We start from the raw sequence: 15,241 nt of genomic DNA on the forward strand, positions 1-15,241 counted from the left end.
AACCATAATTTTGAAAAAGGTATGAAATTAGCTATCAGCTAGTAAGAGATTTCCAAACATTCACCCTTTCCTGTTTTCTGTAGATCCAGGTGCAGAACAGACCTGGCTGTTTATTACCAGACTGCAGAAGTGCTAACCCTGAGCCTTACCACTGTGGAATCCATGGCAAAGTGACATACACCTTCTTAACTCCAATGTGTTCTCGGGTTAATAATTGTTAGTGAGAAGTCAGAAGACTCTTTACTTTGTGCATGATAAGAGTATGAGTGTGTTATGGAGTCAGTGGCCCTCCCCATTCTGTCTCACTGTAGCTGGCTGCAAGCGGAATGCTGGCCAGAATTTTGTTCCAATTAATTAGGCAGGAATGTCACAGGAGTAACCTTTCATTATGATTTACTCCAACACCTCCACTAAGAGGTGCCCAGAAAACATGTGCACCACTAGATTTAGCAAGCACCTGTTTTACTACTTGTCAATAGTATACACGTTCAACGAACTTAAAGTTAGATGTTATTTTAAAAAGAACCTCGTCAGACTTCTGGTTCAAGACGGCAGAGTAGAAGGATGTGCACTCATCTCCTCCTGGGAGAGCACCCAAATTGCAACTAGCTGTTGAACAACCATTGACAGGAGGATGCTGGAACCCACTAAAAAAAGACATCCCACATCCAAAGACAAAGAAGAAAGCACAGTGAGATGGGAGGAGGGGCACAATCACAATAAAATCAAATCCCATACCTGCCAGATGGGTGACCCACCAACTAGAGAACAATAATATCATAGAAGTTCTCTCACTGCTGTGAAGGTTCTGAACCCCACATCAGGTTTCCCAGCCTGGGGATCTGACAAAGGGACTGGGGATCCCCAGGGAATCTGACCTTGGAGGCCAGCGGGATTTGACTATAGGACTTGCACAGGACTGGGGGAAACAGAGACTGCAGTCGTAGAGGGCACGAGCAGAATCTTGCATGCACCAAGACACAGGGGAAAGGAGCAGTGACCCCAAAGGGGACTGAACCAAAACTACCTGCTAGCGTTGGAGGGTCTTCTGTGGAGGCATGAGTCAGCAGGGGCTCCCCACAGGGCTGGGGGCTCCAGCAGCATCAGGCCAGGAAGGGCCCCCTTGGCGTAAACCCTCTTGGAGTTCTCCCTACCATGGAGCCTGTAAAGAGGGCTGGGTTACCTCAGGCCAAACAACTACCAGGGAGGGAGTGAAACCCCACCCATCAGCAGATTCTTGGATTGCAGCTTAGAGCAAGGGCCTGCCCACCAGAGCAAGACCCAGTTTTTCCCACCACCAGTCCCTCCCATCAGGAAGCTCACACAAGCCTCAGCCGCTTCCATCAGAGGGCAGACAGAAGAAGCAAGAAGCACAGAACCAGAGTAACTGAAACAAAAACCACATCACAGAAAGTGAATCAGCATGAAAAAGCAGAGAGTTATATCCCAGATGAAGGGACAAGAAAAAAACCCAGAAAAACAACTAAATAAAGTGGAAATAGGCAACCTTCCAGAAAAAGAATTCAGAGTAATGATAGTGTAGATGATGCAGGATCTCAAAGATCGAGCAGATGGAAGAAATGTTACCAAACACTTAGAAGAACTAAAGAACATACAAATAGGGATGAATAATATGCTAGAAGGAATCAAGAGCATAATAAGAGGCAGAAGAATGGAAAAATGACCCGGAAGAAAGAATGGTGGAAATCACTGTCACAGAACAGAATATAGAAGAAAGAATGAAAAAAAAAATATGTAGACCACCTAAGAGACCTCTGAGACAGCATTAAATGTGCCACCATTTGCAGTATAGGGGGTCCCAGTAGGAGAAGAGAAAAAGGAGCTGAGAAAATATTTGAAGAGGTAATAGCTAAAAATGTCCCTAACATGGGAAAGGAAACAGTCAACCAAGTCGAGGAAGCAGAGAGAGTCCCAGGAAGGATGAACCCAAGGATGAACACACTGAGACACACAGTAATCAAACTGACAAAAATTAAAGACAAATACAAAATATTAAATGCAATAGGGGAGAAATGACAAATAACGTTCAAGGGAACTCCCATCAAGATACCAGCTGATTTCTGAACAGAAACTCTACAAGCCAGAAGGGAATCACACGATATATTTAAACTGATGAAAGGGAAGAACCTACTACCAAGAATACTCTACCCAGCAAGACTCTTGTTCAGATTTGATGGGGAAACTGAAAACTTTTCAGACAAGCAAACGTTAAGAGAATTTAGTGCCAGCTTTATAACACGTTCAAGGAGCGGTAGCTGCAGGGGCGCAGGAGGGCCTAGAGGAGCTATTCCACATTCAAGGTCAGCAGGGGTGGTGGTGAGGAGATACCCCTGGTCCAAGGTAAGGAGCAGCGGCTCCGCTTTGCTGGAGCAGCCATGAAGAGATACCCATGTCCAAGGTAAGAGAAACTCAAGTAAGATGGTAGGTGTTGCAAGACGGCATCAGAGGGCAGACACACTCAAACAATAATCACAGAAAACTAGTCAATCTAATCACACTAGGACCACAGCCTTGTCTAACTCAATGAAACTAAGCCATGCCCTGTGGGGCCACCCAAGATGGGGGGGGATCATGGTGGAGAGGTCTGACAGAATGTGGTCCACTGGAGAAGGGAATGGCAAAACACTTCAGTATTCTTGCCTTGAGAACCCCATGAACAGTACAAAAAGGCAAAATCATAGGATACTGAAAGAGGAACTCCCCAGGTCAGTAGGGGCCCAATTTGCTACTGGAGATCAGTGGAGAAATAACTCCAGAAAGAATGAAGGGATGGAGCCAAAGCAAAAACAACACCCAGTTGTGGATGTGACTGGTGATAGAAGCAAGGTCCTATGCTGTAAAGAGTAATATTGCATAGGAACATGGAATGTCAGGTCCATGAATCAAGGCAAATTGGAAGTGGTCAAACAAGAGATGGCAAGAGAGAACATCAACATTCTAGTGATCAGCGAACTAAAATGGACTGGAATGGGTGAATTTGACTCAGATGACCATTGTATCTACTACTGCGGGCAGGAATCCCTTAGAAGAAATGGAGTAGCCATCACGGTCAACAAAAGTCTGAAATGCAGTACTTGGATGCAATCTCAATAATGACAAGAATGATCTCTGTTTGTTTCCAAAGCAAACCATTCAATATCACAGTAATCCAAGTCTATGCCCCAACCAGTAACGCTGAAGAAACTGAAGTTGAACAGTTCTATGAAGACCTACAAGACCTTTTAGAACTAACACCCAAAAAAGATGTCCTTTTCATTACAGGGGACTGGAATGCAAAAGTAGGAAGTCAAGAAATACCTGGAGTAACAGGCAAATTTGGCCTTGGAATATGGAATGAAGCAGGGCAAAGACTAATAAGAGTTTTGCCAAGAAAACGCACTGGTCATAGCAAACACCCTCTTTCAACAACACAAGAGAAGACTCTACACATGGACATCACCAGATGGTCAATACCGAAATCAGACTGATTATATTCTTTGCAGCCAAAGATGGAGAAGCTCTATACAGTCAGCAAAAACAAGACCAGGAGCTAACTGTGGCTCAGATCATGAACTCCTAATTGCCAAATTCAGACTGAAATTGAAGAAAGTAGGGAAAACCACTAGACCATTCAGGTATGACCTAAATCAAATCCCTTATGATTATATAGTGGAAGTGAGAAATAGATTTAAGGGACTAGATCTGATAGAGTGCCTGATGAACTATGGAATGAGGTTCCTGACATTGTGCAGGAGACAGGGATCAAGACCATCCCCATGGAAAAGAAATGCAAAAAAGCCAAATGGCTGTATGAGGAGGCCTAACAAATAACTGTGAAGAGAAGTGAAAAGCAAAGGAGAAAAGGAAAGATATAAGCATCTGAATGCAGAGTTCCAAAGAATAGCAAGAAGAGATAAGAAAGCCTTCCTCAGCAATCAATGCAATGAAATAGAGGAAAATAATAGAATGGGAAAGACTAGAGATCTCTTCAAGAAAATTAGAGATACCAAGGGAACATTTCATGCAAAGATGGGCTCGATAAAGGACAGAAATGCTATGGACCTAACAGAAGCAGAAGATATTAAGAAGAGGTGGCAAGAATACACAGAAGAACTGTACAAAAAAGATCTTCACGACCAAGATAATCACGATGGTGTGATCACTCACCTAGAGCCAGACATCCTGGAATGTGAAGTCAAGTGGGCCTTAGAAAGCATCACTATGAACAAAACTAGTGGAGGTGATGGAACTCCAGTTGAGCTATTCCAAATCCTGAAAGATGATGCTGTGAAAGTGCTGCACTCAATATGCCAGCAAATTTGGAAAACTCAGCAGTGGCCACAGGACTGGAAAAGGTCAGTTTGCATTCCAATCCCAAAGAAAGGCAATGCCAAAGAATGCTCAAACTACCGCACAATTGCACTCATCTCACATGTGAGTAAAGTAATGCTCAAAATTCTTCAAGCCAGGCTTCAGCAATACGTGAACCGTGAACTTCCTGATGTTCAAGCTGGTTTTAGAAAAGGCAGAGGAACCAGAGATCAAATTGCCAACATCCACTGGATCATGGAAAAAGCAAGAGAGTTCCAGAAAAACATCTATTTCTGTGTGGATCACAATAAACTGTGGAAAATTCTTCAAGAGATGGGAATAACCAGACCACCTGACCTGCCTCTTGAGAGATCTGTATGCAGGTCACGAAACAACAATTAGAACTGGACAAGGAACAACAGACTGGTTCCAAATAGGAAAAGGAGTACGTCAAGGCTGTATATTATCACCCTGCTTATTTAACTTATATGCAGAGTACATCATGAGAAACGCTGGACTGGAAGAAACACAAGCTGGAATCCAGATTGCCGGGAGAAATATCAATAACCTCAGATATGCAGATGACACCACCCTTATGGCAGAAAGTGAAGAGGAACTAAAAAGCCTCTTGATGAAAGTGAAAGAGGAGAGTGAAAAAGTTGGCTTAAAGCTCAACATTCAGAAAACAAAGATCATGGCATCCGGTCCCACCACTTCATGGGAAATAGATGGGGAAACAATGTAAAGTGTCAGACTTTATTTTTTGGGGCTCCAAAATCACTGCAGATGGTGACTGCAGCCATGAAATTAAAAGACGCTTACTCCTTGGAAGGAAAGTTATGACCAACCTAGATAGCGTATTCAAAAGCAGAGACATAACTTTGCCAACAAAGGTCTGGCTAGTCAAGGCTATGGTTTTTCCTGTGGTCATGTATGGATGTGAGAGTTGGACTGTGAAGAAGGCTGAGCACTGAAGAATTGATGCTTTTGAACTGTGGTGTTGGAGAAGACTCTTGAGAGTCCCTTGGACTGCAAGGAGATCCAACCAGTCCCTTCTGAAGGAGATCAGCCCTGGGATTTCTTTGGAAGGAATGATGCTAAAGCTGAAACTCCAGTATTTTGGCCACTTCATGCAAAGAGTTGACTCATTGGAAAAGACTCTGATGCTGGGAGGGATTGGGGGCAGGAGGAGAAGGGGACGACAGAGGATGAGATGGCTGGATGGCATCACTGACTCGATGGATGTGAGTCTGAGTGAACTCCGGGAGTTGGTGATGGACAGGGAGGCTTGGGGTGCTGCGATTCACGGGGTTGCAAAGAGTCGGACACAACTGAGCGACTGAACTGAACTGAACTGAAGTGAACTCATAACAAATGCTAAAAGAACTTCTCTATGCAGGAAACACAGGACATGGAAAAGACCTACACAAAATAAATCCAAAACAATTAAGAAAATGCTAATAAGATCATACATATTAAATTAAATTATTAAAATTAAATTAAATTTTCTTCAATGTAATGGATTAAATGTACCAACCAAAAGACACAGACTGGCTGGGCGGATGAAAACTTGTATGTACATGCATGCACTTATCACATCACTTTGATCCCCCTAACTGTATGTAATTATTTTATATTGTGAAGTTAATCATGTTTATATTGTTACGTTAATAATTTCAAGAAATATATATATTAAGAAAAAATTAAAATAAAAATTTTTTGTCTGGCTATTGAATGTGATAACTAATAAACATCTTTCACTACTGTGATCAAGTAACTATCTCACCTAACACCACTGTATCATAATTGGTCAACAGAAAAATAATAGAACTCAATATCACCAAAACTATCATTTAATAGAAAAACCTGTAATCACTTTTTAAAGTGCAGATGCATATCAGAATTATCTGGAAATTTTTCAAAAAATACAAATGGTCAGGTATTGCTTTTTTTTTTTTTCTCCAGAGCTCCAGATATGTTTCTAGTGAGCAGTCATGTTTAAAAACAACTTGGCTATACGATATTTTACTTTTATCCAGTTTGTTTTACTTTTTCTATTTCATAGTCAGTGCTTCCATTTCATTTAGTTTATGTTTTCCAATTTCTCCATCTCTTCTTTTTGTGTGTTCTTTTTAAGCCTTTATCAAGTGTAGTAGAAAAGCTTTTGTATACATATATATAAATAATATGTATAATATACATATTATAGAAAACTTCAAATTTTTGCCTAAAAAATGTACGACATTTTGATTTCACTTGTTTGACTTAGTATGAATAGAATGTTAGATTTCTAATTTAAAAAAATAGATATTCAACAAGCAATAAAGGTTTACTGTATAGCACAGGGAACTATAGTCAATATCTTATAATACCTATAATGGAAAATAATTTCAAAGATAATATATGTGTATAACTGAATCACCTTGCTGCACACTTGAAACACTTAATTCAACTATATTTCAATAAATATATATATTAAGAAAAAATTAAAATAAAAAAATAAAAAGAAACTCATCGTAGTTTTGGCTATTTTTAATATCACGTGTTGAAATGAGAATTTCACATAACAAAACCTCATGAAGAGTAATCAATTTATAACATAGAAAAAAAAAATTTATCATCCTAAAAACACAAGGTGTTTACTTATATACAGAAATCCTTTTGAATTTCTGAAAGTCAAGACGTTTTACATAAAGCCTTGATCATATAGAAAGCATATGCAAAACATTAAAAAAAATGCTTCAAGTGTCTAGAACTGAAAATTGTTTCATGATCTATTTACAGAAATATTTTTCAAAAGACTAGTAATATAATAGTCTATGGTTTACAGTATTATTTTGCAGTGTTTGTACACTGATTCATAGAATACAATATTTTCCACAATGAAAAATATTATTTGACTTGCCTTTAAAACTATCTGAACTTTATTTTGTTTCATTAGTTGAGGATCTGTGCAAGGTAGATCAACATAACGTCCTAATTTATACAGTGATTTAGAAGACTTTTGCTGTAATAATGAGAGAAACTTGTCAGGTAAAACCTAGATAATTCTACATACTCTGAGGAATACATGCCATGGTTGCCCTTGCTTGTAAATATGTGGAATGTTTCTAACTGCCTATAAGCTTGTATTCAAATGCAATACTGCATTTACTAGTATATTTGTTTCATTAGTAGGCTAGTTATCTGATCTCTAAGATAATGTTGGATGAATACACTTAACACTACTGGGAAAAAAAAAAGAAATCTAGGACTTCCCTGGCAGTTTGGTGGTTGAGAATCTGCCTGCCTGGGGAAAGCTGACTACAGGCCCAGTCAGCTCTCTGATATAGGACCTGGGAGAAACACTCTTAACCTTCTAGATCTGTGCTCTCCATGGAGAAGACAGTCCCCTTAACAGACCAAAGACTGGTCCCTTGGGGGGGAAAAATCATATTACAAATAAAGCACAGATATATGTATAGTACATAAATAAATATATAGCATATCCATGGCATTAAAATGGAGGAATAGTTAGAAAAAAAAATCTAAAAAGACTCCTTAAGGGGGCAATAATGAAAAAAGAGTGAAAAAAAGGAAAACACTGTCCTACATTGCTTTGCTTAGGAATATATATTTCCTGAAAAGATGACATTGAATGTCATGTTAATCTTGAATAACTCCTGTTATTTACTCCTGTAAAATCCATTTACTCCTGTTATTGTGATAGTATTATTCCAGATTCTGTCTATAATTTGAGCAAGGACACGTCTAACCGAGAGACTCTGGAATTAACACTAATAAAGTGCTTGAGCTGTCCAAAGGGCGAGGGGAAGCTTGCACACCAGGGAAGGAGCAGGGGCTGTGATGCTGCTGTTAGCTACAGTGGCCCAAACAAAACTAGCGTGAGAGAAGGCAGGGTGGGCACTGGGGACCCAGGATGCCCTGGACAGGGGTGAGGTTACACACCACACTGACATGTTTCTGTGCAGGCTGAAGGCCCCCCAGCCCAGCAGGGAGAAGTGGTGACTGCCACACCTTGCCCATCCCCTCTCCTCTACACCTGCCCTCGGAGGAGGTGGAGTCATCACAACATCTCCACACAAAGTGATACGTGGACTGAACCTCAGGTAAGTGAACCTTAAGAAAAAGAAACCAGAGAGAAGGGAAGGGATCCAGCTTATACTTTATACCTGGAACACACCAGACACTGTGCTGGAGCCTGGACAGGGGTTCCTGGGAGGTCAGCATCCTGATTTCCTTTGTACAGATGGGAAAAGAGGCACAGGGAGAGTGACATGTCCAGGGTCACCCCAGCCATAATGTAGACTTGGGATTTGAACAGAGATCTGTAGGTAACGGGTGGGTGGAGTCCCTGCTTGCTACCCGATCCCACATAACGTACTGCCAGGGCAGGTGAGATGCAGCCACATCCTGCGAATACGGCACAGTGCCCATCCACAGTCAGCTGAGCCTCCATGTGCCTTTTATGTAAAAGTTCTGTGAGCTCTCTGAAGAAGGTATTGGACACTCACATGCCCCCCTCACTTTATCACGTGCACAAAGTAGAGCAGCCTGGCCATATACAGGACTGCTCTGCTCCATACCCCGCCCACCCCACACCCACAGTGAAAGCAGAACGATTTATGCACAACGTCAAGGTGTCACTGATAACTTCAGGACCACCTCAGAGCCATCCCTTTTCTTGAAAAACCATTGGGGGCTCCGAATATCCTGAATCTTAAATTGCCTGGCATCTGTATGTAGCTATGACCTATCCAAACCTATGTGAAGGGCACACTGCTTGGAAATTCCCAGAGGAAGGCAGAGATCCACAGAAACTGCTTATTTTTCAGGTGCCCCCTTCAATGTCATGGTTTGGGCACCACCGTGATTTGATCTGTTTGCTCCATGGTACAATGTATGGAAGGCTCTGTTTCTCATCTGTGGTTAATGACTCCCAGAGACCCAAGGAGGAGGCTGGTGCAAACAGGAAGGCTACACTGGGGCTGCAGGACCATGTGGAGAGGTCTGGGAAGCTCCTCTGCAAGTCATCTGCTAAACAAAGTTCTACCTTCTATAACAGTGGTTTCTGAACTACTCTTCTTCAACCTCAATGTAACATGGAAGTCTAGTGTTGCAGAGAAGAGTCAATTCTAACTTCATGTTGGAACTACTTCTTTGACTTGCTTTTTGTTGCTTTGCTGTTAAAATCATATATAATGGCCTGGCTCCAGAGGACCCTGCCCCTCTGCCTGACTGGTAAACTAGTGTCTTTGTTCAGCTCAAGAGAGATATCTGACCCTGCCCACCGGTGAATGGACACAAGGAACAAGAGATTAACACATCCCTTCCCAGATACTGGCCATTCTCAGAGACATTTTGCAAGACTAATGGCCCTTTAAACTTCTCTTCTTCTCCTCTCTCTCTCTATTCTGCCTTTCGACTTTAGTTCCTTACTGCTTCTCTCTCTGGTTCTATAAAAAAACCTGGCATCCAGGCCCCAACAACACGGTTATTTTGAGACATTAGTCTGCCATCTTCTCGGTCTGCCAGCTTTCTGAATAAAGTCATAACCCTTGCCTCCACATCTCCTCTTTCGCATTCATTGGCCTGTTGTGCAGTGAGCAGAGCGAGCTAGGACTCAGTCAAACTAGTGCAAAAGAGGCCAAGATGAAGCTTATTGGCCCAAAGTTTTCCCGAGGCCAGCAGCCCCCACTGCGGGCTGAAGTCACCCCACAGATGGCTAAAAATCATGGCCGGGGCCTCACAGATGCCCCAGGTCCAGGCAATGAGAGGTAGAAAGGAGCCTTTTGGGGCTTCTAGTCTAAACGCTCTTAATCTTCATCCCCAGAGCCAGACCTGATGCAGGGCCTCACCCGCAGGAATTTCAGACCTCAGAGAACTTCTGAGGCAAGTTCAGGCTCCAAAGCTCCCCATCCGCTGGATCCTCCCCCACCCTCCATTCTAGCCCAAACCCTTGAGAGCAGGAAAAGGCCCCCCAGAGAGGCGAAGCTCTGCTGTAGGGAGGGGCTGGTTTCTCAGGAACCGCGGTAGCGGGGAGCTGCCCGCGGGCACAGGTACCTGTGGAGCAGGGCAGCAGGAGGTCCATGACCACCGAGTCAGCGCCCTTGGTGTACACGTTGATCTCATCTGTGAGGGGGTGCCTGATCACCACCGACATCCTTTTGCGGATGGAGTCGAAGCCCAGCGTGTGCAGGAGCTCGAAGGTGAGCCTGCCCAGGTGGGGCAGCTCCACTGACACCTGGTCGTGCAGCCGGCCCACGAGGGCGCAGCTGTAGGCGCGGGCGGCGTGCACGAGCGCTGCCTCGTCGGGACTCTCGGCCTCGTAGCGCAGCTCTGGCCCGGGCTCTGGCCCCATCGCGGATTGCTCTGCAGCCCAGTTGTCGGCCGCGCTGCTGTAGCCGTTGCTGGCTAGGCGCGGGGCCCCGGGGCCCAGCCTCTCCTCCAGCCTCAGCAGCGCGCCGTCGTTGGCCAGCGTGGACAGAAGGCTGGCCTTGGGCGCAGACTTGGCGGCCATGCTCGCGCTCCCGACGCTGCTGCCGCCCAAAGTCAGGCGACTGGGCGTGAACCTCCGGAGGAAATCTTCGATGGTCTTCACTGGGGACTTGAGCTCGAAGCGCACCCTCACCTGGCAGGGCAGAAATCAGAAGGTAGGTGAGGCATCTCCCCAGAGGCCTCACCCCAGCCCCTACAGGGCTGCCCTCCAATTCCCCAGGGGGTGCTGAACGTGGATTTTCCATTTCCCTCTGAAAACTGCAACCAGAGTCAGCATGTCTTCCTTGAGACCACCCCTTGGCTCTCCCCGGCACCTCAACACAGGTTCTGCCACATGCATTCTTTCAAAATGTGACTGATTGTAGTGTAGGCACTGGGCACTGGGTGGCCCGTGATGCCCAAGACTAGACTTTGGAACTGTCCCCTTACGGCAGTTCCCTTGCTCTTCAGAAACTTCCCAGAAGTGGGCCTCCCACTGCCTGGAACAAACCTTGCCTTTTTTTTTTTTTCCAATTAAAAAAATCATTTAACAAAATTTAGACATTCCTTTGGAATTACGTCCATAAAAAATTTAAGTTTACACAGTATTTCCCAAACCCCAAAGAATCTTTCCTAGAGACACGTTCACATGCAGTCTGAGGAGTCTGCTCCCTGCATGGAGCTCATGCTCCATGTGAGCTCCATGTGCTCCATATGTGACCGTGGGCACAACACTGTTCAGTCACGGAGTTTCTCTTACTTACTCGGTAACTGCAACAACACCTGGGTCAGTCAAGTAGGGTCTAGCCTAGAAACCAGATGCCTCTTCAGCACAGTGCTCCAGAGGAGCTGAGGAAGGTGGAGGAAGGGCCCCATGGGATGCGGACGCTGCTGACAGCTGAGCGCCAGCAGGAAGCTACCCCATCCAAGGCTGGCAGCATAAGCCTGTGGTCTCTCAGTGGCAGAGCCCGTTTGCTTGAGACCCACTGGGCCCCTGGGGCTTCCCCAGGTGAGTGAGGTGTGAGAAGAGCCTGGAGGGGTCCCACTGCTGCCAAACATGCTGCCGCCGCCACAGAAGCAAGAGGTCCTTGTTCTCCCTTTGTCACCCCCAGCGGCTTCACCAGCAGAACCTGCTGGCAGGGCTGGACTGAGGAAGGGGCCTGGGAGAGTCGGGGGCGACGTCAGGAGACAGGCCTACGGCGTGCATCTCACCCAAGAACCTTCACGTGTGTCCACTTAGAGTTGTTTGGCTGTACACGCTCAGCCATGCTTAGGTGCACCCTCCCTCCGGGTCCACCTGGAGGAGTGCTTGGCTCAAAGAGGCGCCTTTCACACATGAAATGCTCCTCTCTTTGGAGAAAATCTTGATGTTAACCCAAACAAAATCCAACTAGGGTGTTGTTATGTTTCCACCACCTTTAGTAACTTACCACTGATTCTCAACCACTTTCTGAACGCTAGTGTTTTAACAACCTTTGTTAGCATCACAGATGTTTCCTGTGTGCCAAACCCTACTCTGAGACCTTTCCCTAAATCCCAGCCATCGCCCCCACACCCCAGAAGGGGAGTCTGAGACACAGGAGGGGACTGGTTTATAGTGATGGTTTCAAGTCCAGGCAGCTCCTCCCTGGGCCCCAGCCTGTCCTCTGCACACTGAGGCTGTGGTCAGCACGGAGGCAGCCAGCACCCCCACCTTAAGCCCCGCCTGGACTCTCTGTCCCTGTCTCACCCCAGGCTTGGTAGCCATCTCTGGCTGGCTGTCCTTTTCCTCTTGACCACAATCCTGGCGTCTGCCCACCACAGTCTGGGGATGTCCCCACAGAGCTGTGGGGCTGGTGTGCCCCATCTGAAGCCCTCAGTGCACCCCCAAAAGCTGAGAGTGGTGCGCAGTGACCCAGGCTCCCTCTCAGGAAGACAGACACCGCATCCAGGCCCAGGCCTCTGTGGGCTTCCAGGACGGAAGCTCCCGAACTTGCCTTTTGTCGTGGCTGATCCGGGGACGTGACCACCACTGTGTTGCAGATGGTGAGCGCAATGAAGAAGTCAAAAATGTCAGACAGCTCGGGCGAGAGGTGGTCCAGCGGGTGCTCCTGATGCCTCGCGGAGGCCAGGCACCTGCCGCATTCGTGCACCTTCTCCAGCAGCTTGGGGTCGGGCGTTACGTCCTTCTCCTGAGGAGGACACAGAGGCCGGGGGTCAGTCTGATCCAGGGACTGGCCCACTGCTCTTTTGGAGCTTGACTATTTAGGGTACCTCGATTTTACCAGAAGCTGTAAACAGACCTGCACCTCACACATACCCATCACTTTATAATGACAAATTATATATCATCTTAATTGTGTAAGAATATACAGTCTACAAATAAACTGAGATGCATATATTTTTATATATAAGAAGGTATATATGTTGTTTATAAAAATACCTCCAAGAATATATATTACAAAGTAACATATCTTACTCAGAAATATTTGGAGAAATAAGAGAATTATAGGGAAAATATAGCAGGTCTCTATTACACCACCTCATAGTAATATATACTTTTTGAAAAACATTCTTCTCTGCTTTTCCTTTGTCTTTTTTTCTATAGATTTACGTTTTAATCAAAATACTTTATATGTAAATGGCAGTTTCCATTTCTACAAAAACATTATATCGCCTCAACTTTACCAGGCCTTTAACAGCCTTTTGAAAACATATTTTTTAACAGCTTCAAAACAGACATAATTTATTTGACCATTCCTTTATCACTGGGTATATTTCTTCACTGTTTTATTGATGTAAATGACACACTGATAAGCTTCTATGCACAGAAATTATTCACTAAATCAGTAACTACCTAGGTCAAAGAGTTGTTGTTTAGGTGCCAAGTCGTGTCTGACTTTTTGGGAACATTTCATATATTTCTGACCCATACTGCCTCCAAAATTGGTATCAGCAAAGGCTGGGAGAGATTTCCATCGTAGTCTCCCTCCTGCCTGGGGTGAGAGCTCCGTGTCACATACCCCATGCAAACCCACCCACCAGCGACCACAAGTCTACCACGAGTCTAGGTGACCTCTGTGGCACCTTGTGTACAGGTTTCCAAGAACATAAAAGAGTAAGGCCACCACACATGAGCAGAACGGATTCTCCCTCACTGAAAGAATCTTTCAGAGGTTGTCACATGCACTTCTGGAAATTTCCCTACCAGAGAATGGTCCATAAATGTTTGGGTGGCTGACAAGGCAAGGGATGGATTTGGGCTCATCTAATTCAAACTCTTTTTCTTAAACTTGGGTTTCTTCAGAGCTGTCATCTTGCCCCGCCGTTGTATTCACCTCATAGGGCACGACTTCCTTTGTGTCCCCCATCCTAGGGGTCACTCGCGGTTCCCAGCCTGAGAAGTCTGCTGTGTCAGTGCTTCAGGAAAGATTCCGTGGAGTGGGGAGAAGACACTGGCCAGAAAAACACTCCCTGACTGAACAGAGGAAACCCCACACGCAAGAGCAGACGCCGTCGGTGATGAGGGGCGGTCACAGGAGGGCAGGAGGACTCACCATAGGGCTGCTAAAGGCCGTGAGCTCGGTCAGCATGCTGACGCGCCGGGCCTCCGCGCGGCTGCCCGTGCGCCGGTGCGCCCTGCTGCTCTGGCTCTGGTGGGCAGCTCGGGCGCTCGGGTGGCCCCCGGTGCCCCCTCGCAGGGGCAGCGAGCCCCCCCTGGGAACCACCTCCTCCTCCTCTGAGTCTGCCTCCTGGTACCTGGCCAGACGCTGGGCTGTGGAGAGAGGGACACCAAGTCACACTTCGTGGGGAGGCCAGGCATGAAACTGAGGGATTTGGGTTCCAACGAGGCATATGCTGGGTGTCCCCAGGCCCTCTCCCTCTTCTTTATGATGGTGAGACCACATTTGACCGGGGTTTCCACTGAGGGACGAGGGCTGTTCTCATTTACATGTACCTTCAGTGAACCCACGGGGCTTACGTTCTCAACTCTACTTCACAGACGAGAAGACAGAGTCTTGGCTCATTAAGGTCACAGGATGCAGGGGTGAGGATGTCACTCAGGCCCTCAGGTTGCAAAGCTCACGTCCCATCCATGATGGCACAGAGGCCGTCCCATCCCACAGAAAGTCAGATGTGGGTGGAGTCACACACGGCCCCTCTGTTCAACAGAGCCCCAGTGTGAATGGGGTGGGTGGGCAGGAGGGCTGGAAGACCCACAGAGGAGCTGGGCTCCAGGCTTGGACCTTCATCCCGAGACCACTGGGACACCTGATCACTGGGACCATCAGGATAGATCATACCTTGAGCACCTGCCTTGCGGTCAAGCAGAAATAGGAATTCTGGGGCTGTGCTGAGGGTGCTCTCCTGAGGAGGCTCCTTGCTCAGAGTCGGGTGGGGAGTGGGTGCTGTACTCACCCCATGAGGATGCGCACTTCCCACTGGGGAGGCTCACACCCTCCTGGGCTTGCCC

General features: G+C 46.0%; 1 protein-coding gene across 3 annotated transcripts in view; it reads right to left on the reverse strand.

The window, feature by feature from the left end:
* ATP10A (ATPase phospholipid transporting 10A (putative)) overlaps positions 1 to 15,241 on the reverse strand; it is a 189,149-nt gene that overhangs the window by 32,743 nt on the left and 141,165 nt on the right. For all 3 annotated transcript variants that reach the window (XM_070774988.1, XM_070774986.1, XM_019983170.2), the window contains 3 exons: positions 14,325 to 14,542; positions 12,765 to 12,959; positions 10,375 to 10,942 (listed from right to left, as the gene is read on the reverse strand). In XM_070774988.1, coding sequence (XP_070631089.1) covers positions 10,375 to 10,942; positions 12,765 to 12,959; positions 14,325 to 14,542 — 981 coding nt within the window. The remainder of the gene's footprint in view (positions 1 to 10,374; positions 10,943 to 12,764; positions 12,960 to 14,324; positions 14,543 to 15,241) is intronic.

The sequence above is a fragment of the Bos indicus genome, chromosome 21 (assembly GCF_029378745.1).
Source record: "Bos indicus isolate NIAB-ARS_2022 breed Sahiwal x Tharparkar chromosome 21, NIAB-ARS_B.indTharparkar_mat_pri_1.0, whole genome shotgun sequence".
Lineage (NCBI taxonomy): Eukaryota > Metazoa > Chordata > Mammalia > Artiodactyla > Bovidae > Bos > Bos indicus.